The following is a 26,109-nucleotide window of genomic DNA, read 5'->3' on the forward strand; positions in this document are numbered from 1 at the left end:
TGTCAGGGGAAATAAAAAACACCTGGTTCACTAATATCCATTAGGGAACGAAACTGCTGTCCTTATTGGTCTGGTCTACATTTGATCCACAGCAAATGTGGTCAACTCTTAACTGCCCTGCAGAAAATCAGGGATGGCCACAAAATGCTGGTCCAGCCAGCAATGCTCATGTTCTGTGAAGAATTTTTTAAAAAAGACACAGTAAAAAAAACCGAGGAATTGTAGGGAAAAGGCAGGAAAGTGGATTAACAGATCAGTCACGATCTAATTGAATTTTGCAACAGACCTGAAAACTAAATGACCTGCTTCTGTTCCTATGCTTTATGGTGAGCTGCTTCCCTGAACGTCTGCAGATCAGTCCGTAGTTAACTGGTTCCTCTCTTGCTCCCAACTTAAATAACCAGTAATATATGTATATTTATAGAGGCTGTAAGGCAATAACCTGTTCTTTGATGTAACTGAAAATCATTTCAGAACTTCAATGGTAGCCAGGTCTGAATTTTTTTTTTCCTACAGTTGCCAAATTTTCATCTATTTCAGTAGTTTGGTCAAACCAGCATACTTTGGAAATCTCAAATAAGGCTAACAGACTGTTTCATGATAGCCGCAGATAAAATACTCAAAGTTTTGAGAAAAGGAAGCTAACAAAAGCCCCTAAACAGCAACCAGAATAAAGGAACAATTCCAACTCAAAGACTGTTTGGAAATGGCTCTCCTTCAGCAATTGCTGAGCATTCAGCCAAATATCATCACAATAATATATTAAATTAAGGAGGCACATGATTTTGCTGAGTGAAACATACTACTTTTAAAACTTATTTCCCAAACCAAAACTCAAGAAATTGCTACCAACAGTAGTCCTGGGAAAAATCTTTTCAAGTTTAACACATTCTTCCCCCCTCCTAGATGTGGCAGAACAAAAACTGTATAAAAGCAATTTGAAGTATTAAAAGAACACAAACTTACAGGACTTCGTAGATCGGCAGACAAGACTTGTCTTCCTTCAACATGATCCTTAAACCTACGCCTTGCTTCCTCTATGGTTGGCTGGTGCCCAGCTTTTCCCAACTTTCCAAGGACTAAGCCTCTCAGGAGTGCGTCTAGGTGACCTGAGACAGAAATTTAAAACAGGAGTCCATTAACGGGTTTTTAAAAAAAAAAGAACCTAACCATAGTTACCCTAGCTATCCTAATATCTACTGAGATGTCAGGCATACAACATGCAAATATAGACATTACGCACTAAAAAATACTACATGCATATCAGAAAAATTCCCAGAGAATGCAGACAGAAGGTGAGAAGAGGAAGGAAAAAAGTCAATTTTTAAGTCTTACTTGGGCTGTCATTAACAGGTCAATCGACCTTGGGTCATTAAAGAGTTTACTCCAATCTTAAATAGTTTGGCTATGTCTGGCCAGACTGACAGGTGTAGTATAGCTCCTGGCTTTTCACTGAAGCACAGGAATACAACAATAATTTTTCTAATACAGCCCTCAAATCACAATGTCTATTTTCAAAATTCACAATTGCTATAATGGAATGTGAAACCACAACCTCTGGATCATCATTCCAGGAGCATACTATATCAGTTACCATAAGCCACTACATAACATTTCTTACAAGTCATGTTCACAAAGCACAGTGAAATGGTGGGCTGAATGTTTGAGTAATGGCAATTGCATCTTCTGAATAGAGGGGTTGGGACTGGAGGTTGTAAATGCACTGGGGGAGGTATAGTTGGGAGTGAGAGCGCCAAGTAGGAGGTTAGTTGAATAATTGCTCAAGAATTACACTACTTATTTAATATAATAAACTTTTCTTGAGTAGCTATTTTACCTAATTTCATCACAATTCTCTAGATTTCCCCAATTTAAATGGGAGACTTTTGGACAGAGGAAAGCTGTCCAGTGAAATCTTCAATTTCATGGGCAATTCCTTTTGGAGTCTGCTATGATGGAGATTCTACAGGGTCCACCATGTGCAACTCCAACCTAAACTAGAATGAAACTATCAGTCTACCAGAAAGTCTGGGCAAATAGCTTTCCTTGGCAGAGCATCATATTACAGACATCCAAAAGTCATTACAATATATGCTGCAATTTTTATCAATTAAATACTGGTAGACAAATCAAGCACAAAATCACTACAGACTTGAACTTGATCATTCCCAGAAACTCTCTTCAGATTTGTTCACCATAAGGAGTCATATTGTTAGTTCCAGGGTTGTGAATTATAGAGTTTCTCAACAGTGCCTTGCTTACAGTGTGTTGCTAATATTCTCTAATTTCTCTGCAAAAGTCTCTTTATATCAAAGTCCACTGCATGTTTCAACAAACATGTTATTACAAAGACAAACAATTGGATTCAACAGCAAATAATTCAGTACTTTATAGTCAAAAGCCTTTTGTGAAAGACTGCAATATTTGGCAACAATTTGTTCATTATGTGTTAAATGTAGAAATTGAGAGAAGTTTGCTATGGGATGTCTCACGACACTACATCACTTGCCCTAACTATGAAGGATACAGTAGAATAAGATGGACATGCCACATCTCATCACCAGTACCTCATGAATTTTGCTTTGACTTGTACTTTTGATTAATTTTCTTTAGACCTGATTTCTTTTGTGAACTTACTGACCAACGGCGGATGTGCCTTCAGGTGCCTCAACCGGAGTCTGCTAAATGCCATTCTGAAAGTCCACTGCATCCTTTTCAGCTTTCCTCAAAGTACAGGTCTTTGTCCAAATGTCTAGTACGTTCTCCTAACACATCTTATTTGGCTTGGAATAACAAGGTGTAGAGCTGGATGAGCACAGCATGTCAAACAGCATCAGAGGCACAGGAAACCTGAAATTTCGGTCTGGATCCTTCTTCAGAAATTATTTGGTTTGGAGTTTATTTTATCCTTGTGCCTTTACGAATCACTACAGACCTTTGTCTATATTAAAAAGTGTTAAACAAATTAAAGCTATTTTATAACCCATTTTACTTAGCTGTTGATTGAAAGCTTTGGTACTTTGGGCATGAAGTTTTTGGCAGAACGAAATGGCGGTCAGAATGCTCTGTGGAAGGGTCAACAGATGCAAAACATTAAGTCTGCTTTCTCTCCACAGATGTAGCTAGGCCTGAGTTTTTTTCTGCAATTTTCTTTTGTTTCTGATTTTCAGCATCCACATACTCTGTTTCTTTTTGATTAAACGGTCAGTTGTGTTTAATTGTGAATTAGCTTGAAATCCTTTTCATAGCCAAGACATTCATTTCTCTTCTTCATCACTGTAAGCCATTTTCAATCTTCTCCCACAGCTGCAAAACCACTTTCCAACTCCAACTTTCTACTGTTTCCACCTCACCTAAGATGAGATGTTGGCATTTTCATGTCCCACTGATTTATAACTCCAATCACTCCTGACCTACAGCAGTTCCATGCCTCCTATGTTAAACTCTGTCCATAGTTAGGTCTTCCCAAAATCTTGCTCCCTTTGCAAACACCTCCAGGCTTTTGCTAATCTGTACTCCTTTAGCTGTCATCATTCCAATCCACTATGAAGTCATCTGATGTCTAATTTCCACTCCACGTGGCCTTTCCCTGGCTCCATTTCAAGCAACACTGTTCCTTAGTCTGCTCTACGTGACTGTCTTGCTCCTCATCCTATCCAATGTAAAACTCTTATCATCACCCGATGCCACCCTTTTACCAGGCCTGCTTCATGTAGATTAAATTACATTGTGGCTAATTAACAGCTCATCTCCATTTGTTCCCATAATCCATTATTCCCGTTTAACAAACTTCTACTAATTTGAATCCTGAAATGGCTTAACGCAAAGTAAAGCTTTTTGTGGAAGTGAGTTCCAGATTCTCTTGCCTGTTCCTGCTCTAGATTCACTAGCATGTGTGGGGAAATGTGTTCCCTGATTTTGATTCTAAATAACCTAGCTCTGATTTAAAGATTGTTTTATTTTGAATTTCCCCCACAAAAGGAATCTTATAATAACCCCAATCCTTCAATCATTTGAAACATCTTGATATTGAAAACCTCTCAAACTTTTAAATTTGAGAGAATACAAGCCAAGTTTACCCAATCTGTTTTTTAAGCTGTTTCTGTTTTGGGGAACCTGCATTGCACTTAAAACTTTTCTCTGCAGTGTCCAAAATGGAATCCAATAGTTCAAATGGGATCCAACTAACAGTCTGTACAACAGAAGCATCATTTCTTTACCTTTGACCCCCAAACCCCTTTGATTAAAAAGGGAACATTCCATTAATCTTTTTAATTAAACCTTTCTCTATGTATAGTGTACTATTAAAGATTTGAATTTATGACTATTTAAACCCTGGCTCCTTTATTGTTCCTAATGCCTTGCCAGTATGAAAATATTCTGATCTATCATTTTTTGTTCTAAAGTGGAGACTCTCACTTCCCATAAAATTCTACTGTTCAAAGATTTGCACACTCTACCTTAGTATATCTGCAATTTTGTAACTACTGCCTGACACCCACACAACATATTTCTAAATGACATTTTCAAAGTTAGATATACAACTTTATTCCTTCATTCAAGCCATTAACATCTCTGCTAAGAAGGTGAAGACTAGAGAACATGTTAGCATATCGAAACCATCATAAAATAACCCCAAGATCTCCACTCTCCTGGAAAAGGTGGAACAAGGAGTTTATTCTTAAACAAAGCTAACACATCCGAATGCTGAATACTCTCCTCCTGTGCTGTTACCATTTTATGATTCTACTCTATCTGATCAATCAATAATTCCCCAGTGCTTGAGGCCCATCTTAAACCCATAAGCATGCTTACCTCCATATACTTCATCATCAGTAATGTAGGCAGCAGCCTTCTCCATGTGAATATTTAACAGCACGCCATTATTACATCAAGTCAGGCCATCTTTAGGTTCCAAATTAAACATCTTCACTGTCTCAATGGTTTCTTCTAAACTAACTTATTGTCGGGTGTGATTACGTCAATTTTTTTGACACTGGTGATAATCTCCCTGCTGGTCCAACACAATGTTGCACATTTTTGCAGAAAAATCATGTTTTCCACACATTTTTCTCCTTACACCTACATTTGTTCACCCAGCTGAAGCAGACCACACCCCCCTTCAAGTTATTGGCATCATCACCTGTAGTCGCATTAGAAAAAGCTTTGATCCTCATCTTTGGTTGGTGTACTACAGTATCAGTTTTTTCACTCGACTAGTCAAGTTTAAAAAACTCTTATGCTACTATCCTATGGTCTGTGATGAATAGTCATACATTTATTTTTCTAATTCTTCATATGTGCAGATCACGCACAGACAAGCCTTCTCTAATGGGTCTCTCAGACTTTCCCAATAATCAAGTTTGATCCATTAGGAAAGAATATTGAAAGCAGACATGAAGGTTCAACTTCTCCCACTGTTTCTCCAATGACCCGAATAAAAGAAAGGAAGGAAACAACTTGGTATTGCATGGCTCTCTTGCATGAATGTGACTCCAGGTTGTAATCTGAAGAAGTATTCCACATTCTTTGTAATGTGGATTCAATTGAAATAGGAAGAACAACAACCATTGATTAAGATGGTTGCTTTAAGTAGAGGTCACATTGAAATCATTAGGATTTAAAGTCATACCCTCATTGTGTTTTGGGTCCCAGCCAAGCTTCTGGCCAATGTTCAAGAACAGGTCAACAATAAACTCTTGCATTTCTTCATGAAAATCCGTGTGGGACATTAAGGTAGAAAGTGTCCCCAGATTGCAGCTTAAATCACTCCACACTGTGTAATTTGGCTCATTCAGAAAAGCCTCCATGACTTTTAAAACTTCCACTGTGCCAATAATGCCAGCTCGAGCCTGAAAAATACAGAAAAGATAACTCAGTCAATCATTTGTTAAAGCCAAAAATTTGGTCAGCTGGCTACAGCCAATTAATTCTAACACTGAATATTGTTGCAAAATGCTTCAGGTTGAATAATCAAATTTCTAGGAACTCAACTGAAGAAGGAACATGTACACACATAGCATTTTTCACAACAGCAGGACATCTGAAAGGGCTTCACAGCCAAATGAAGTACCATTAGAATATAATCACTTCGGTAATAATTAAAATCCAACCATAGTATAATTAGCTATTTCCAAAATGACCAATGCCAGCAGATTCCCTGGCTCTAACTAACTAATGAAAAGCTCTGATGCTTATATTGTCAGTTGGGGTTTAGTAAGTCGAGGATAAACGAATAATGGAACTTTAGTGAATCTCAAATTCGTTTTGTTAATGAGAATTTGCATCCATGTAGTGAATAACAGTATAACAACTTGCAATTATACAACACCTTTAACATCAAAAACCAGTTCAGTTTTGAGCTAAAGTTAGCATTACTGACATTCTAATATAATACTGGATTATCCATTTGGGTTAATATATCGAAGTTGTAATGATACTTCAGAGTAACGACAAATCTCAGACTTATTTTCTATTTTGGAAAATGTCAAATTGGCAAACTAAATTTATTTAATCCAATGCACATTTGGGTTACTCAAAAGTGCTTCAAGAAAACATTGAAAAGACTCAGAATTGGAGTCATTTTCTGTTGAAAAATTATCATTCCAAAATCTGCACATCCAGCCAAGTCACCATTTTCCTGCACTAGTGAATCCACTCTTCTTTTGAATGTACATCCTGACTGAGGCAGGCTAATTAGTGAAACTAGCTGTCTCATAAAAGTCAATTAAGTAAATATAGGTTTAAAACTGCCATTCCACTACTTGACTTCTAGTTTTACCAAAGCTGTTAGAAAACTTAAATGCATTTCATGCCAATCAAGTGTGCCTTGATGGCGCTTATCTGCTTTCTAATGGATAAGTTTGAACTTGTCAGAGTTCCGCACATTACAGCTGCACCAACTATCGCTTTTGGAAATTTCTTTTACAATGCGAGGAAAGATGCCATTGAAAATATTTTCAACACAATCAGTAGGATTTTAACTCACTCTGAACTCATTCATGTATATAGATCAGACCCAGTGTGCCAAGTTGCAAGATCATATGTACACCACTCTCTTACAAGCACAGGTTTGATAAAGACCTGTATTTGTCCATCATTTGTGCATGCCTTACTGCCAGACTATATACCAAATATCCCCCACTTGATTCTGAAAGACAAACTTCAAGTAAATTAACTTCCTTCTTTCCTTCTGCTAGCACTTCTCCAAATGGATGTTGTAGTGTTCACAATATGGATTTGAAGTAAATTCAAGTCATGAGTCCCACAACATAAAACCTTTTTGGATTCGAGACATCATCTCTGCTTCTCTCTCCACAGATGTTCGAGACCTACTCAGTTTGCCCAGCACTTTAATCTTACATTCCTTCTCACTGTGTTGCAACAGAATATTCATACTGTACATTTTATACCCTAAGGATATCCCAAAACACTTCACCACTGAAGATCATTCAGTAACTTTAAACTTTATATGTCAAATTCTTACAGACAAAATTTCAACAATATTGTTGTTTCAAATACAAATGATAGGAAGATTTTTTTCCTGAAATATTGTTGCTTTTTTCTGGGAGTATAAATTTTATCCTCTTCCCTAAGCTTATGCCTCCTTAAAAACAGCTCAAACTCCGTGGGTGGTAAAATTGCAAGGACTGTCTCTTGCAGAGCAGCAAGTCAAAGTGCTTTGTCACCAGGACGACCATGAACATGTTATCTCATGTCTTTGCACTGTAGTCTACCCATTGGTACCCATTTACACAAATTTGCTTCACTTTCAGATTTTGAACACTGCAACATTCATTTGGAAACAAGCCAGAGTGGCTACTTGGTTAACTTCCCGATTGTCTCACAAACAACTCATCAGTACGCTTGTCACAAGACAGCAATTTAAAACATCTTTTAAATAAGTGAAATAATCATATGATTCAAGTATGCCAAAGTCTTCGAATAACAACATCCTTCTGGATTTTAAACTAGAAGGTTGTTCCACACAATCAACACAAATGCCAAATATACAGATTCACCGTATCCGCAGGTAGCAAGGAAAGGCTGACAAAGGGGATATATTCTTTACAGCAGTGGGTGCTGACCTAAACATTTAAAATACTTTAATACTCAGTAGGGACTCTTCTACTCAGTCATGCAGCACAGAAACAGACCCTTCATTCCAATTCGTATATACTGACCAGATTTCCCAAATTAACTTAAGTGCCATTTGACTGCATTTGGCCCATATCCCTCAAACTTTCTATTCAAGTACCTGTCCAAATGTCTTTTAAACGTTCTACCTGTACTGGCATCTACCAATTCCACCAATACCGGTTCACTCTACACATAAACCACCCTCTATGAGAAAGGTGCGCCTCAGAGTCCTTTTTAAATCTTCCCCCTCTCATCTTAAAATGATGCCATCTAGTTTTTGAACTCCTCTACCCAAGGAAAAGGTCTTCTGCCATTCACCTTATTTATACCCCTCATTATTTTATAAACCTTGACAAGACCATCCCTCAATCTCCTAGGCTCCAGTTTAAAAAGTTCCAGCCTATCCAGCCTCTCCTTATAACTCAAACCCCCCAGTCTTTTGTAATATTCTTGTAAATCTTTTAAATACCCTTTCCAAGTCAACAATATCCTTTCTATAGCAGGGCGACCAGAACTGTACACAGGCCTTCAAAAGTGGCCTGACCAACGTCATATACAGCTGCAACACAAAGTCCCAACTCCTATACTCAACGCTCTGATCATTGAAGACAAGCATACTAGACACCTCTACCACCTTGTCTACTTGTGATGCCACTTTCAAGGAACCATGTATCTGAATGTTGTGCATAATCTGATGGCTTTCAGTCAGTTTCAAAATTATATCTCAAGTTAAACTTTTATATGAATAAACTTTTTAAGTTTGAAAATGTCTCAAAAGGATTCTACGCTTCACTGAAAGGGAGGGGAGACAGCGATCACAAATCAAAAAAGTTGTGATGAGAATGGCCCAAAGCAAGGCTGAAGTAGGTTTTAAGAAGGGGCTGACATTGAGATTTTTTGGCTATTTCTCTAGACTAAGTTAGCAAATTAATTATGAAATCACAGAGTCCCTACAGAATGGACGCAGGCCATTCAGCCCATCAAGTCTGTAGAGTTAATGTTCCGCATCCAGAGACCCTTCCTCAGAACTCTGTTCCGAGGAAGAGGGGCAGAAACTCTGTTCTGAGGATGGGTCACAGGACCCAAAAACGTTAACTCTGATTTTTTTCTTCAAGATGCTGCCAGACCCGTTGAGTTTTTCCAGCAACTTTGTTTTGTTATTGTGACTTAAATGACAACTTTTAATCTATACTTCCACTTGCTTTTGTAAAGTGAAACAGTTTTTAATGATTCATATGCGATTTTGCTTTTCTCACGTGTTCACAACCCACTGAGTGGACGACTAGACAGGTGCATGTGTGAAAGTGATTTTCCCAATGCTCAGCTGAAGGAAACTGCAACTCATTTAATACTGAATAAGCCTTTTGATAATACAAGATAGCTAACTGAACCCTGGTCATGCCATCTTACAATTAGATAGAGGACAGTATGTTAAGTCCCGAATGCAAAATGCTTCGACCCCTCATGGTAGCAAAAATCAACATGAAGCAGAGAGGACATAAATCATAGATTTAAAAGGGAGGTACAAGGATTTGGAGAGAAAAATTCCAAAATCCAGGAAGTGAGACTGAAGCCAAAGCCGAGTATTGGAGAAAATGGCTCCGGGGAGGTTGTTCTGAAGGAGTGTATGAATAGTGCAGAGCGGGTGAAGGATGTTTGTATGAAAGAAAGACGTTCAGTGAAAGGAAGCAAATCTGGTGAAGGGATTCAAATTTAGTAAATCAAAATTTTAAGTTCGAAGCAACACAGATCAGCTTGGATAGCATTAATGGATAATCAGAACCTGGTAAAGCAAAGTTTTAAATGGCTCAAAGTTTACAGAAACAAAACTGAGTCAGTCTAGGGGTGCAGTGAAAATGACAGCTGCCTCCGAGGGCTTCAGCAGCAGTTAGAGTGTGAAGAATGAATAAGGTAGGTGTTAGAAATGTAGATGTAAGCAGACACTTTATTGGGAGAGGATGATCAACTAAACTTAGTTTAGGGTCAAATGTCACCATAGTTCCACTCCCAGACAGTGGGCAAGGCAGGGGTAATGTTGCTGTAATGAAGATGGAATGTGTGTTAGAGGCTTCGAGCAATCATTTCGATCGCCCCATTAGCTCAAGGAAACAGGAAAATACTGAATAAGCAGTTTGATAACACAGGATCAAAGAATGTGGCAACTTAGAGTGAGAGATCACCGAACAGTTGGAAACTAACCCAATGATTCCATGTGATATTGCCAAATGACACGACGCAACTGAAGGTGGACGAAGCCCAAGGATATATTCCTGGGTGATTCTGAAGGTCATTGTTTAGGGGTAGAAAACAAAGCAAAGCAATTGCCAGTAATATCAGTTATGATATCGTGGATAAGCTTTACACCCAAACAAGGTAATGTCATGAAGCTGGACCAGAAAAAGGGTGGTGGTGGTGGGGGGCGCATGGCGTGGTTGGGGAAGGGTAGCAGAGCTACATCAGAAAAATATCTCTTTCCACTAGCGTGTCACGACATTACACACAACTGTGTGGGATCATTATAGTCAATGGAAGAGAAACTTTAATGTTATTGGTCCAAGATAACTTCATTCCCAGATCGCAAGGGTGAATATATTGTGTTCTAATTCATCTTCCCATCATTCCTACATGAGATGCATATTTGGCCACTGTGCTGTCAGTTGGATCAACTTAATTACAGGGGTGGAGAAATGTTAAAAGATTTGACAGCTGTTTGGTGCTTGTGGAATAGTTGTTAGCAAATCAAACAGAATTATCAATTAGACTGTCAGATTAAATCTGAGGTCATCACAGTGATATTGCATAATGCTTTGTTTGGGGTGGATCTTGAATAATTCATTCAGCAGTGGTAAAAGAACAAGAAACGTTAAAGCTTTTGAACTGTTAAAGAGAAATGCCATAAAGGCAATTACAGTGTCTGTTATAAAAATTTGTTTGCACAACTTGCATGCTTCAACACTGAACAGACATGAATTAAGTGGAAAGAAAACTTATCTCCAATACCTGTTGGACTATATCTGCATGATAAGAAGAAATATGTAGAAGTCTGGCTAAAAAGAATAAGTTCAGGACAGGTGACAGGAATGCTACTTCCCACAAGTCCGATTAACATCTCAAAATACTCAGGCAGGGCAATGAAAGCAAAATGAAAAGACAATCAAATGTGATGGGGGGCTGCATAATCTGTATTTATGTTTATAATCATAAGTCCTATATCTTCCCACAAATTTGGTAAAGTGGAGTTGGAATCCCAAAGTTTCTTCAGTAGAAATTGCCTTACGAGCTGGACCTTGAAATAGTACTCAGTGAATAAATGCTTAATTTGGATATCCGAAAGGAAAAATAAAATACGTATAACTTTCTCAACACAGAATCATTTTCTTTTAGATTCTCAGCATCAAGTTTAGTGATACAGTTATTGTGATCCATTATCAAACAACATTTATATCAGGGTTTAAGCATGTAAGTATTGAATGATTGTTGGTCCATGTCTTTTATTTTAAATTGTATGAATTTAAGAAACAGTGTAGACCAGTTTACACTTTGAGCCTGTTCTGATGTTTAAGATTATAGTTGAATCACTTCAGTCTACTCTTCCCACCCAATCCCCATATTTCAAGTAGTTCAAAAAGTTACACCAAGTGTTTTAAGACTAAAAATATTACAAATATTTTAAATATGATTTGCAAACAAAATACATCTTGCACACAGGAAAAAGGGGTCAGACAGACCATCAAGCCGGCTGCACCATTCTAGATCATGGCTGATCATGTCCTCAATGCCATTTCCTACACTATCTCCATATTCCATGATACTGGTCTCCAGAAACCTACTGATTTCTGAGTTGCGACAATAATTGAGCTTCCATAGTTCTTGGGTTTAGAATTCCAAAGATAAACTACTCCTTGCATCAGCAATTTCTTCACTCAATCTTACAATGGCCTGCCCTCATCTTGGGATTACATCTGCTGGTTCTAAGGAGCCTGAGAGGAGCATTAAGACTAGAGTGACCTCATGTCTTACAATGTATAAACAAACAGCGCAAAAACTGTGAACAAATTATACTTTGAAATGGTGGTGGTTAGAATCAACCTTTATTCATAGGTTAAAATTTTTTTGTAACATGCTAAATTCCTAACGCTAGCAGCTCAATTAGTAATCCTGCACTGTAGACATTATTACTCAATGATACGGAATGGAATCTTTCCAACCTGTTGGCAGGAGAGTTGGCAATGTAGCAGGAAATACATCAAGAGGGGATCTCCACATCCCCCTTCTGCCATGAATGTTGCCAATGGTGGGAAATCCAGAACTGGTCAGTTAAGAAGTGATGGCTTCCCCAGATAAGCCCTACTGCAGTACAATTACTGCCTGATCCCCTTCACCCTACAACACTTGATCATTTGGGTCTTCTGCATTACAAAAGACACTTACGGGTGCTGCAGTCACAGCTGGTGATGGTGTGGCTGAGGCTACTGAGCTTCTTGACCCCTATGTCAGCAGTAGCTTGGCAAACGGCCACGACACACAAAATACCATCACAGAGGCTGCCACCCATTAAAGTGATGCAATTTCCGTTTCCACTGAAAATTTCAAATCATAGACAGACCATCATGATTAACCTGATTGTTGAACTTGAACAACAATCTACAGAAAGCCACGCAGGGTCAAATTATCACTATGGAGTAATGTGAATCAAATTATCCATTCATAGCACCTGGAGTACTCAAATAACTTCAGTTTACTTAAATACCATTTGAAGTTGTGACTTACTCCCAACTATTCTTCTGTGTAAAGAATCTGAACCAAGTGGATATTTAGAACAAATCTGTACTTGTTCAACTTTTTCAGAAGTAGATTGAATTTTGAGGTTTCTGCAAGAATTATGATGCTTCACAAATCTCCTGTAGCTCAGATTCACACACATCTTCAGTAACATGAACAACGTACTCGAAGGTGGAGATTTTCCATCTCATTTCCCACTTACCAGTGAAAACAAGTCATTCTGAAGCCCTAGCCGGTCTACAGGAGGGAGTGTAAGGTTCCGGATACTCGGCAGTAAACTCTCAAGCATTGTTGGACTGTACTGAATGCGGCAGAATCCCACCGCTCCTGGGTTCAACTAAAGTTTTAAAACACAAAAACCACAGAAACATGATTCATGCACATTTGTATCAAGATCCTAATGTACATCTATTCAGTAGTCCAGAATATCCATTTTGAAGTCGGCAGCGTATTTCATCAGATAAATTTATATATGATCATCAGGGACCAGTATAGATGATGCCTAGTGATTGTATGCAACATTCGGATAATGTCAATCCAATCAAATCATTAAAAGTTTAGAATGAAACAGCTAAGTTAGTTCAGGCGTTCTGAAAATGTCAATGTAAGAGCAGCATCTCTCAAACTTGATGTCCCATCAATTGACTTCAAAGGGGCTGTGAGAGAAAGAGGCTTTGCTCAGTTTGGAAACTGTGGGGAATGAATGAACGTAACAGTAGACTTCAGTTCAGATTATTGTATAGATTATGGATCATACCATATTATTCCAGTTTCAGACTCTCAGATTTAATGATACTGGCCTCAAGTAGGTGCTCATCCACTAGCATTCAGCTATAGTATGATGATGATTACTCAAATCCTAATAAGAAAGAGGAATGATTTCTTTGTGTAAAAAGGAGGAGAAAAACAAAAACTTTTTTTTGACTCACTAAATCCAGTACGAATGGGGCAGGATGGATCCTGACCCTAATACTAGTTTCAAAAGCTTGTCTGCATCAAATCTTGAAGAAAAATCTATTACAAAAGGCAGAGATAGTAGAAACTGCCAATGCTGGAGAATCTGAGATAATACTGTGAAGCTGGATGAAGGGTCACGATCCGAAACGTCAAACTTTCCTTCTCCTCTGATGCTGCTTGGCCTGTGTTCATCCAGCTTCACAACGTGTTATCTTCTATTACAAAGGCAGTTTGAGTTCTGCAACAGTTGCATCCCCACTCATTAGAGGGGTCTTGGAATGACCAGATTTATAGATGAGATAGCCATCAAGATCAAAACTATGAAAGCAGTCGTATCTTTTAATCCACTGTTCTTTTCATTGTCTCAGTTTATACGTACATAGTAATAAAATATCAGATTTAGTTTATCAACAACAACTAATGGATGGGTTTGTGCATTGGTCAGGATACAAAATATTCAGATTCATCTGTAAATATGAAGTAGTGCAGCAACCATTTTGGAAACCAAGCAACACAAACCAAGTGCCCTGGACCTACCTCAGTTTCCCCTCTGAGCTAGAGGGTAAAAATATGTGGGGATCATGAACACCTCAATCGTACACACTATGCTTCTTGTACAAGAGATTCCTTTCACATTTTACAAATGATTATTCTAGATTTATCAGATCGCATAACAGTGCCAAATATATATTACTTGAGTAAAAACAGCCATAAATTGAAGTGCCACACTGAATAATACAAACAAGGAGTAAATTGTTGTCCTGGATTACAGTCTAGCTCGACAAAGGTAAGCTAAGTTAGGCGTTTTATCATCAAGCAAAAGTAAGGCCATGAGTTTGCAAGAGCCGATGCTGGAAGCCAGATTAATCAGCTGGAACTGAACACCTGAGGGTACTGCATAGCCAATAGAAGGTTTTGGTTTGAGAGGATTTGTACATTTGGGTCCAACCCTCATGTGCAAACACAAAGCAGCTCAGAAGTATAAATATAACTGCTTGCTGCTGTCGCTTTTATGGATCAGTGCACCATAAAATGGGACTTTAGATTGTTGCCAGATTTTTGCAAACAGCAGTGGGAAGATAGGTGATCTCACAATATGTTTAAAGCTAAATTTATGATTAGAATGGATATTAACCAACAGTCTCTTCATACATGTGGTTTTTAAACTTATTTCTCTGCATTAGCAATAGCTAAATTATTAAGTATCGCAACAGACCAGTGTCTGATCCCAAGATAAATAAGTTAATGACGACTCTGCTTCATTTTAACAAACAATTAAGATTCCAACAAATACCTAAGGTCCCAACTGCACTCCTTCCCTTGAAGGAGAAGATTAATAAGTCTATTTGACATTTCACCAAATTTCATCCAAATAAATAACATATTATGGCTGTCAACAAACACATGAAGCAAACTAGCTTTAAATACGTTTACATAAAAAGGTCTTCGGATATGCACTGTGCTTAAGCTATACAATATATTTTTTGAAAGTCTATTTGGCAGTAGGTGGAAAGTTAGTTGATGAAATTTACAGGACAGAGTACCACCTACTTATTTACTGTTTTTAAGAACTTAAGCATTGTGTTCTCAAATGCAACAGATGGAGAATGGGTGCAATGGAGACAGAGTGGAGGAGTGAAATATGAAGACAGGGAGAGGCAAAGATGACACACCAAGAAAATAAAAATATTAGTGGAGAAACATTAAATAAAGTGAACATACAGGTTGGAAAAGAAAGTGAGAACAGGGTGTGAAAGAGAGAAAATACATGAGTGTGAATGAACAGCTTCAGAGGACCGGGAGGGCTGAAAAGAAGGGGAGAGGATGCATGGGTAAAATAGGGAGGGAAAAAGGGAGGAGGATAGACAAGAGTATCAAGGTTCGAGAGGGGCAGGATGTCATAGCAACATAGAATGAAAGACACAACATAGACACAGAAAGAGATGGATGCAGATGTACAAAAAGAGACATGCAAATGTTCTGAAAGGCCAAGATGTATATTCTAGATTAACGGGCCTTACAATTTTACAGGATAAATTTAAAATGTAGCAAAGGAAACAAACTACAAAGCTGAAATAAGAATGCAAGTACAATAACTGTTTAGCAAATGTGAAGGGTAATTACTGGACTACACATTCTAAAATAAGCAATATTCAGGACGTTCACAATCAAATACTGCATACTGTCCGTACTGAATGTCCAATTTAAGCAGTGTCAAACGACTCTTCTGGCAGCACAATTTCTTACTCATTATGTTCACCTAATCTTCCATAGTCTAAAGGGATGTGTGTCTTTCTAGCAAAGAAATTGTACACACGTGGTTGATACCCAAGAAGATGGGTTCTACAATCAACTATTTAAATGCTGGTGAAATTTTAAGAGATTCCACAAGACAAAGTTTGAGAATAAACAAAATAACCTTTATCTGTGCTGTGCCTTGTAAAGACCAGGTAGTCTTTGCACCCATTGCTCCTTAAATAGCTCAAGTAACAATAGAACCTTGTAATGCAGGAGACTTAAAGAAAAATATTTTCATACTGTGATTAAGCGCAAACAAATGCTGGACATACCATGTCAACATCTGTAAAGAGAAAATAATGATTAAAACTCAACTGAAAATTTCACACAACCGTTTCTCTTTACATATGTTGATTTCCTTGCTCCATAAGTCTCGCATTTTCTTTGTTTTAAGATGACTACAATTTTAACTTGTGTTTTTACTTCTTTCTCAACTCTTCTACAGCAGAGGACATTGAAGAGCAATCTAGAAGAACTGTACACGTAGGACTGATGTACCATTGGGCAAATTTCAATCCTGCACTATGATTTCCGTCAGGAAAATAACTTAGAACAAATGAAGGTGAAATCTCACCTCAAGAGGCCAGAATCTGAATCCCAGTTGTGTCAATTGTACTTGTTCTCTTTTTAATAAAAATGGTAGAAGGAAAGAATGGATTGCTGCAAGTTCCTCTTTTTGAATGGAATTTCTTTCCTTTTGCCAGGTGACACTAGACCATAGTTATGCCAGGTCTCCAGTCAAATCATCAGAAGTACAAGATCAAACTGACAGTTTCCTGACAATTGGAGTTATGAGCTCCAAACAGCAGCACACTGGGGCTCCAAAGCATTACACCAAAGAACTGGAGCTAGAAAAAGAATTCTGGACTGTATCAAAATCCCTTCAAATAAAGCACCTAGACCTCAAGGGATTGGAAACAGGCATTTAAGTTAGTCATTTCATTTTCATTATGCACCTTAAAACAAACTAAAGAGCAATGATGGAAGAGGCCTCAGGGCAGATTGCCTGTTCACCATTTTGCAAGGACCCAAAAGGGTAGATCAAAAGTTTATTTAACTGTAAGATAGAAAGAATACACAGCCTAATCTACTTGTGAAGCTCTCTGGTGACCTACCTTTATCCATTGGTCCGGTTTCACATTCTTCACAGTGATAGTCATCTCTGGCTGGTCCAGTAACACCTTCATACTATCACAGCTTACATCTTCACTGGTGCAGATACTAATAGGGACCATCCAGTGAGGACAGTCACTACCTGGGAAACATAGGAGAGGTGTACTTATACATGAATGGATTTAAGTAGTAGAGCCCTGAGAAGATTGACTCCATTTTCCCTCAATGGACAGAAGTAGGAACAGAATGTATGTTACTTAAAAGAAATAAAATCAAGTTCCTCGACAGCTTTGAGAGTAGATACATTGACTGTTGTGGCACAGGATTCCTACTCAACAGGAAGATCTAAATTTGATCAATGGGTCAGATGTATTTCTTAATGCAGCAGGAAGACTAAAAGGTATGCTAGGATTTGATCTTGTAGCTCCAGGGAATTGGGCAGGGGAAAATTGGTCAAAACTTTTACAATCTTGATCACCGTCAAATGAAATGCTGTCACGTATGTATCAGGCCATTAAGTCCTTCATGGAATGAAGCTCAAAGGAGGAGCACTTGAGTGCAGTACTTGACACCAGTTGTGCCCCTTCGAGGTCTACTCCACCATCAGTCGGAAGAGAAAGACATTAATGAAATAAAATAAACATGGATTTTAAACAAATCTTTAGAGGTCATCTTGCTAGGGTCCACTCTCCAATTTACAACAGATGAGTATAATTGCATGATAAAAATGCTTCCAATCCTTTCAATATTTTCAAAAAGATCAAAATGATGTCAAAATTTCAGAGATTGAAAATCAAAACTTCAATCAACCACTTTATTCCTTTCTTACAGCCTTACTCCCCTTTCTCCAAATTCAGTTTTAATAGTTCTTTTATGGAATTAATTTGGTCTATTTGAACTGGATCATTAATAGTTTTTAAAAACCAGGATAACTTACTAAATGATGTCATCAATAAGGTTAGCCCCCAAAATGGGGGCTCCTAATTCCTCCACCAGCTCTATGACTCACTCCAACCATAACAAAGGGGAGACGGTAATACCCATTCCATTGGTTATGCCAAAGCCACCACATAGGTTCGTAAAGGTAGTCCTCAGATAATATTTTATTGGTACAAGAAAATTGCGATTTGAGCAAGATAGGACTTTTTAACAATTATGGTTTCATAATCAATAACAATGATTCAGAAATTTTACATGCAGTAAGTGGTTAATTTAACAGTTTCAGATAAAAGTAAATCACCTGCATCTAATGAACTTGTAAATAAAACAGCAAAGCGCTCAATATCCACAACAGGTTACCCAACTGAAAGATTATGAGGGTGACTAGCTCTTATAAACACAAGATCAAAACAGATAGGAGTAGGCCATTCAGCCGCTTCAGCCTGTGACACCTGAGGTCAAGATCAGACCAGCCAAGATCTTAACTCCACTTTACTGCCTGTTCCCCAAAACCTTTAACTGCCTGCAGTTCTGATAATCTGAAGAATCTGTCTTTCATGATTCAGCTTCCACAACTGAGGTAGAGAACTTCAAGATTAAGGACCCACACGAGAAATTACTTATTAGTTCCATTTACATGGATACCCTTATTCTGAAACAGTTTATTTGAGATGCAAGCACTTAATCAAAATCTCTAATCTCTTAATAGTCTGTAATTAATTCACAGTCCAAAATCCTAAGGGGTCAAAATTAACTTTTGGTACTCTCTTCCTCCTTGTATACTTTGTGAAATTTTACATTTCTTGCTACTTTATTCAATATATTTCCTTCCCCTTTTAAAGTCACATTTTTAAATATTTCACGAATTGTTTAGCCTTCAATTAATCCGTATAATACTGAAACCCTTCTCTCTCAATTTATCATCTCAAACTTCCTTAGTCATGAATGTTTTACCTTTCTTTTAAAATGTATCTTTCTCAATGGAAGGAATCAAAGCGAAGAGACTGGGAGCAGTTGCCTGCATGGTTGGATTGCTGCTGATTCCCAGCATTTTTTTTGAAAAGTCTGCTAAGTTTTGAAGGACAGGAGAACAGCACAAAGGGATGCCATTGAAAAAACACTGACTGAATCTGCTACAATACTTTACTAGCTAGACAGGGACTTGCAATTACAATCAAATTGAATCAAAGTAAAACCAGCTACACAACTAATGATTTTGAATTAAGAATGATACTTTTTAAGAAAAATCCTTCATAGGATTCATCTTGGGATGTTCCACCACAACAGTCAACTCATAATACTTTTAAGAGCTTTTGTTCACTGCTAAGCGTTTAAAAGACATTGAGGCATGCATATTCTTCATCAATCCCGATCTGTGCTGTGTGGTGCCAGTACCATAATTCATGTCTCCTGTTTCAAGAATGATTGACAATGTGCTATTAAGTAGATCACCTGCTTACTAGCTCAGTCAGGAGCAACATTAAACACAGGAGTTAATTTTAAAAAACTCATTTGTTTGACTGCAAATTAAACAATGTTGATCGTGTATAGTAAAATGGCTCAGCACAAATGGACTCATCTCTGAAGTACAATGTTCAAAGGTGACTGTTTGCCATTTAAATCAGTTCACAGCCAAAATAACTCACCTACATGAGTGAAACTTGGTGAAATGTTTATTTTCTGATACTTGGCAATTTTGGAAAAAGAATCTTACTGATAAATACGACAAATAATAACTAGCCACATTCATTTCACCCCTCCCAATTTTCTGATTTTCCTGGAAACTGAATCATGTTGCAAGATAATTCACAGGTTTTGGTTGACAACTAGCTCCTCACCCCATAGGTATCCATAATTCAAACATGGACACCTGGCAAAGAATCTGACCACTGAAGGAATCAAAACAGAGGCAAATAGTGTTCACCCATATTGAACAATAGGCAGCGATTACAGACAGAAATGTTCCTAGCCCCCCTTCTTTACTTGAGGACAATACAGTCAACTGCAGTTCCCTATTACTATTTCAGCAGAGATCATCTAACTTAGCACAGGCCAGTAATGAGGTATGGATGACTGCACAAATTTGTCCAAGGTGTTTCCCCTGTGGTCCAGCTGAGTGAGACTCATTTTATTTGGTTATACTCCAACTGATCTTTATGTAGTCAAAGAATCTCCGAAGAAGGTTCACTAGACCTGAAACAAGGAACCTGCGTTCTCTTCACAGATGTTCCCGGACTTGCTGAGTTTTCCCAGCAATTTCATTTTTTTATTTCTTAAGATGGTTTCTCTTCCCATTCCTACACTGGAAGCCCCCATCCTTGATCCCATTTTCTATTTTTCATTTAAATGCAGTCCTGAGCAACATCACCTGAAACATGACTTTCCACTTGGATACCAATGGCACCCAACTTTACCTCACTGCACTCTCTGCTGATCCCTCCACTGCCTCAGTATTGTAAACACTGCTCATGCAACACCCAGCTCGGAAAATTTCCTTCAATTTAACAGAAGAGACTGAAGCCATGAGCTTCACTTCACTAAATTCCACTCCTAAATCACCAATTGCCTCAGTCACTGTTGCTGTTTCTGAACAGATCATTCAAATGTAGGTGACCTACCCGATTTTGAACTGAATATCGAATCCCACTCAATTATTAATACTCCCAACAGCCACTCTAATCCTTTTACACTTTTTGTCGACTCCAGGCTCAACTAATCCAATTTCTCTTCTAGCCATTGCCCACCCTTCACAGACTTGAGTTCACCTGAAGTCTGCTGACTGTATTCCAACTCATATCAAGACCTATTTACCAATCCCACAATGGCTCCTGGTCCATTGATAGAACTTACAAATTCTCATTCCCACATTCAAATCTCCATGGTCTCTTCCCTATCTGTATCTGTTAGCTCCTCGAGGCATTCAAACCTTTGAGAAAACTATTCTTCCATCTCTGGCAACCAGCACATGCCCTAGCTCCTTTTCTATTGGCAGTTATGCCTTCATCAGTTTGGGTACTTCAACCAAACTTCTTTTCCAAATTGTTCTCTGGTTTTTTTTCCCCTTAGACCAACATTAAAACCTACCCACTGACTAAGCATTTGGTCACCCATCTCAACCACTTCATGTGGCAGGCTGTTTTATTTACCACCACTTTCTGGGTAAAGAAAATCCTTCAGAATTCTTACAGCATTAATCTTCCCCCTCACCCACAAGTGGAAACATCTCCTCTACATCTCATTGGAGCTCTTCAAAATTTTACTGATCCAAGTCATCTGCCTTTACTGGAGAAAAGAGCCCATCTGTTGGTCACTTTTGTGGTTCTCTTTTAATTCCCCGATTTGTTGGCACCCTCCACCATTCATCCACTACTAGTAATCTTACGCAATTATTGTGCTCCTCCCAAGTTCCCCATTTACTGGTTTCTGCCCCCAATTTTGTATGACCTCTCCCATCAATTGATGCCCTTCCAAACAGCCTCCGTCTCTCCTGTGATATGCACACTTTGCCAAAAGCTTGGTTACAAACCTGAGTTTGGGTCTAAGTCGGTGCTTTAACATTGAGGTATATTTCAACACTCAAAAATAAAAAACGTCCAAAAACAGAGAATTATAAAAATTTCAAATTTTTGGAAGATGCTTTGTAAATGGTGCATTTAAAGAAAAGGTGGCACAATTGACTGAAAATGTTGTTGCTTTAATATTTTGAGTCTTGTTAGGATCTGGCAGAAAACCATACTTCAATATTAAAATCTTGTTGAAGTGAGGTTTTGAGTTTCACATCACATGGATAGCTACTGTGTGAAATGCAAACCTGTACAAATGTAGCTGCTAACACTAAATCATATGTTTTCAGCAGGGGATAGGAGATGGGCACTAAAAGGCCATAAAGGGGCAGGGTAGTAGGAGGCTGGCTTTTGTTTGGGTAGAGGGATTAAAAATTAGCAGATGTTACACTCTTGCCAAGACTTCTAGATGCTGGGATGATGATCTAACATCTTAAGCATATAATTACCAAAAATGTTAAACTATTTTACTTTAAGCAATATCTGCTTTAGACGTATAAAACCAATTTTGCAAGTGCAACCTTCGAAGATCACAGGAGGATGAGTAAATCTGCTTTGCAATATTCAATAAAACTCAACAATCAACCTTTGTAGAAGCTTCATGAAGAGGACAGATAATATTCTAAAAGTTTACAGGGATTATTCAGTACTCTCAGGGCTAAAATATAACGCAACATCAGTTATTTAGTTTACACTTACCAGTAAATGGCCCACTGGCACAGAATTTCTTCTGGGAAATTTTCAATATTCGGTTGTCCCCTTGCTGAAAAACATATATAAATTGGTACTTACAGGGCTGACAGCATGAAGCTCAGACAAAGTCTTCTTTTCAAAGGTTACTTCATTGTACAACAGCACCACATTACCAAAGTAATGATAACAGAATGTAGTTGAGCACATCATCATTATTTATCAATTGATGGGAACTATCTGACTGCACAGTACTGTCTAACCATGTTGCATTATGACAATGTGTCTGATAATAAAAGGGTTCCAGCATTACCAACAGTGGACAGGTTGCAGCTGGAGAAAAGATATTTCTATTACTTTTCCCTTTCGCAGTTTTGTTCCTATGTATTTCATTCTCAGGCCAGCAATGGGGTAAACAGAGAGCTATCATAGATAAAATAAATGACTTCATCCAGCAGCTATACATACATTCTTTGAGCAGAATTTGTAGGAGTAAACAAGATTAGGAGCTCTAGCTCATGCAACACACTTCAATGGAAACTCAGTAAAGCTAACTATATTGTGCCATGTGAGAGAGAGAAGGGACAGAGGGGTAGAGGGAGCAGTGAGAAAGACAAAGAGCAACACCAAGACTTAGAACACAAAAAACGTAAACCATTGCGGGAACTCAATTAATTGAAATGGTTTAAAATATTTTTGAATGAAATTCTGTTAAACATCCCGAACCAGCAGGATAGGGGGTCTGACTTTCTTCTGTGCTGTAAATGTTTATGATTCTGAGAGTCTATTTAAACTTTGCCTTATACTTCAGGTATTTGTGATGAAAGGTGAGAGATTTATCTGTATTAATGCTCTTTTTTTCAGAATTTGGGTTTTAAATCAGTGGCATATGATATTGGTCTATTTTTAATGAAGAGGTTTAGAAATTAACAGTGTCAGTCATTCCAGAACCGTGATTTTAAATCAGTATGTGGTTACTGGACTGTTAGTGGATGTTTATATTGCGTGTTTTATGGCCGCAGAGGGAAAACTTCAAGCCATTAGCCTTAGCAGAATTTAGGATGATTAAAAGTCTTCATTAACTTAGTTGAAAAGATTTGGTTTCAAAACGGCCTCACTGAAGTCAGATGCAAGTAAAGTCTCACCTAGAAAATGGAGAATGGTCAGAGCAGTTAAGGAAATAAGTTACTGAGTGAAAAAGTAGTTTGTGAAACTTGCAGACCAGGAGTATTTGACTGGAACCTTACTTTATTTTTAAAAAGGTTGAGAAAGTCGAAGGTCTCAGTTGTAACATTGGTCAAAGGAAAAGGCCTCACAGCTCACAGAACTGGAATGGAGAAGCAGCAGCAAAGTCAAACTAACAGGTCTGGAATGAAGGGAATCTATCTGGTTTCTGAGTAATTGTAAGTGGTGTGGGGCACATATAGGGTATTGTCTTGCTGCGTATTTAACATTTTTTCAACTTTTTAAACATTTAGACTGTTTGGTTTACATTCTTTTTATTTATTTTCTGTAATACATTTCTAATTTATTGTTAATATCAAATGTGCAGCATTGTGTGATGTGTCAGTAAATGACTGCCATATTAAATTGTAAAAGATGATCTATGGAGCCTACGTTAGTTCTGGAATCTGACATGCTCAGAAGTAACATAATTCAGGATCATAACATTATATGACTGGACTAGCAACACACCTGTTTTTCTTCAACATAAATAAGGGGAAATCCCATTTGTTTTGTCCATGAACTCATCACAGCATTAATAGGCTTTCCACTAGCTTGTTCCAAACAGTTCCACAGGTCCTCTGAGGGGAAAGAAATTAAAATCAAAAGATCAAAGTACCTTCAATATTCCACCCTCTCGCAACATATTTTGTTTTAATTCAGAAAAGATATAATACACGGACAAATTCTTTCAGCTTTCAGAAGGCAGATAACTGTATATGATAACATGTAGTGTCCAAGCAATTACAAGTGAGCTGCACAGCAAGAGTAACCTTAAATTGTTGATCCCTTTGAAGTAAGAATATAAGAAATAGGAGCAGGAGTAGATCATTTACCCACTGAAGCCGCCTCCACCCTTCTAGAAGGCTGAACTGTCTCAGGCCTCAAATCAGAGCTTATAGCCTTCAACTCCTCAATATTTCAAAATTCTATCTCGTTTTGAAATAGTTTCAACGAAGAAGCAACACTTTCGGATAAAGAATTCCAGACATCCACTACTCTGAAGAAATTCCTTCATATCTCAGTCTTGTAGTAGAATAGAATCCCTACATTGTGGACAACAGGCCCTTCGGCCCATCACGTCTTTGAGATCACAGTTCTCTTTTCAGTGAAACTAAATTATGCAATTTTAAAAGGATAGAGATTTGTCATTCATAATTCAAATCTTATTTGCCAATTTTCACAGAACACTCCAGTAATGTCAGTCACAATGCTACCTGCATTCCAGAACAAGTCCACTTGTTTTACCGTAGTTAGAAACCTCAGCGTATAAAGAAATAGGCTGGTGTTAAGAAAGAACTTCAATGTTCAGATTGTGCTGTATAATCCACCTGGTTACTGATTTTCAAAAAAATTGACCAGCTCTACATGACGACACTTAAGCAGTGTTGATATTAGAATAATAAAATGTGAGGCTGGATGAACACAGCAGGCCAAGCAGCATCTCAGGAGCACAAAAGCTGACGTTTCGGGCCTAGACCCTTCATCAGAGAGGGAACTGGAATAAATAGGGAGAGAGGGGGAGGCAGACTGAAGACGGAGAGTAAAGAAGATAGGTGGAGAGAGAGTATAGGTGGGGAGGTAGGGAGGAGATAGGTCAGTCCAGGGAAGACGGACAGGTCAAGGAGGTGGGATGAGGTTAGTAGGTAGATGGGGGTGCGGCTTGGGGTGGGAGGAAGGGATGGGTGAGAGGAAGAACCGGTTAGGGAGGCAGAGACAGGTTGGACTGGTTTTGGGATGCAGTGGGTGGGGCGGGGGGGGGAAAGCTGGGTTGGTTGTGTGGTGCAGTTGGGGGGAGGGGGACGAACTGGGCTGGTTTAGGGATGCAGTTGAGGAAGGGGAGATTTTGAAACTGGTGAAGTCCACATTGATACCATTAGGCTGCAGGGTTCCCAAGTGGAATATGAGTTGCTGTTCCTGCAACCTTCGGGTGGCATCATTGTGGAACTGCAGGAGGCCCATGATGGACATGTCATCTAGAGAATGGGAGGGGGAGTGGAAATGGTTTGCGACTGGGAGGTGCAGTTGTTTGTTGCGAACTGAGCGGAGGTGTTCTGCAAAGCGGTCTCCAAGCCTCCGCTTGGTTTCCCCAATGTAGAGGAAGCCGCACCGGGTACAATGGATGCAGTATACCACATTGGCAGATGTGCAGGTGAACCTCTGCTTAATGTGGAAAGTCATCTTGGGGCCTGGGATGGGGGTGAGGGAGGAGGTGTGGGGGCAAGTGTAGCATTTCCTGCGGTTGCAGGGGAAGGTGCCGGGTGTGGTGGGGTTGGAGGGCAGTGTGGAGCGAACAAGGGAGTCACGGAGAGAGTGGTCTCTCCGGAAAGCAGACAGGGGTGGGGATGGAAAAATGTCTTGGGTGGTGGGGTCGGATTGTAAATGGCGGAAGTGTCGGAGGATG

At 38.6% G+C, this 26,109-nt stretch overlaps 1 protein-coding gene across 2 annotated transcripts in view; it reads right to left on the reverse strand.

Annotated features, from left to right (window-relative positions):
- The window catches only part of npepps (aminopeptidase puromycin sensitive), a 215,690-nt gene that overhangs the window by 34,602 nt on the left and 154,979 nt on the right, over positions 1–26,109 (reverse strand). For both annotated transcript variants that reach the window (XR_009442855.1, XM_048560329.2), the window contains exons 13-18: positions 24,177–24,286; positions 22,491–22,554; positions 17,292–17,431; positions 13,124–13,258; positions 5,633–5,852; positions 967–1,109 (exon numbers count right to left, since the gene is read on the reverse strand). Coding sequence is in view for 1 of the 2 variants with exons in the window: in XM_048560329.2 (XP_048416286.2) it covers positions 967–1,109; positions 5,633–5,852; positions 13,124–13,258; positions 17,292–17,431; positions 22,491–22,554; positions 24,177–24,286 (812 nt within the window). In the remaining variant the exon portion in view is untranslated. The remainder of the gene's footprint in view (positions 1–966; positions 1,110–5,632; positions 5,853–13,123; positions 13,259–17,291; positions 17,432–22,490; positions 22,555–24,176; positions 24,287–26,109) is intronic.

This window comes from Stegostoma tigrinum, chromosome 31, assembly GCF_030684315.1.
Source record: "Stegostoma tigrinum isolate sSteTig4 chromosome 31, sSteTig4.hap1, whole genome shotgun sequence".
Lineage (NCBI taxonomy): Eukaryota > Metazoa > Chordata > Chondrichthyes > Orectolobiformes > Stegostomatidae > Stegostoma > Stegostoma tigrinum.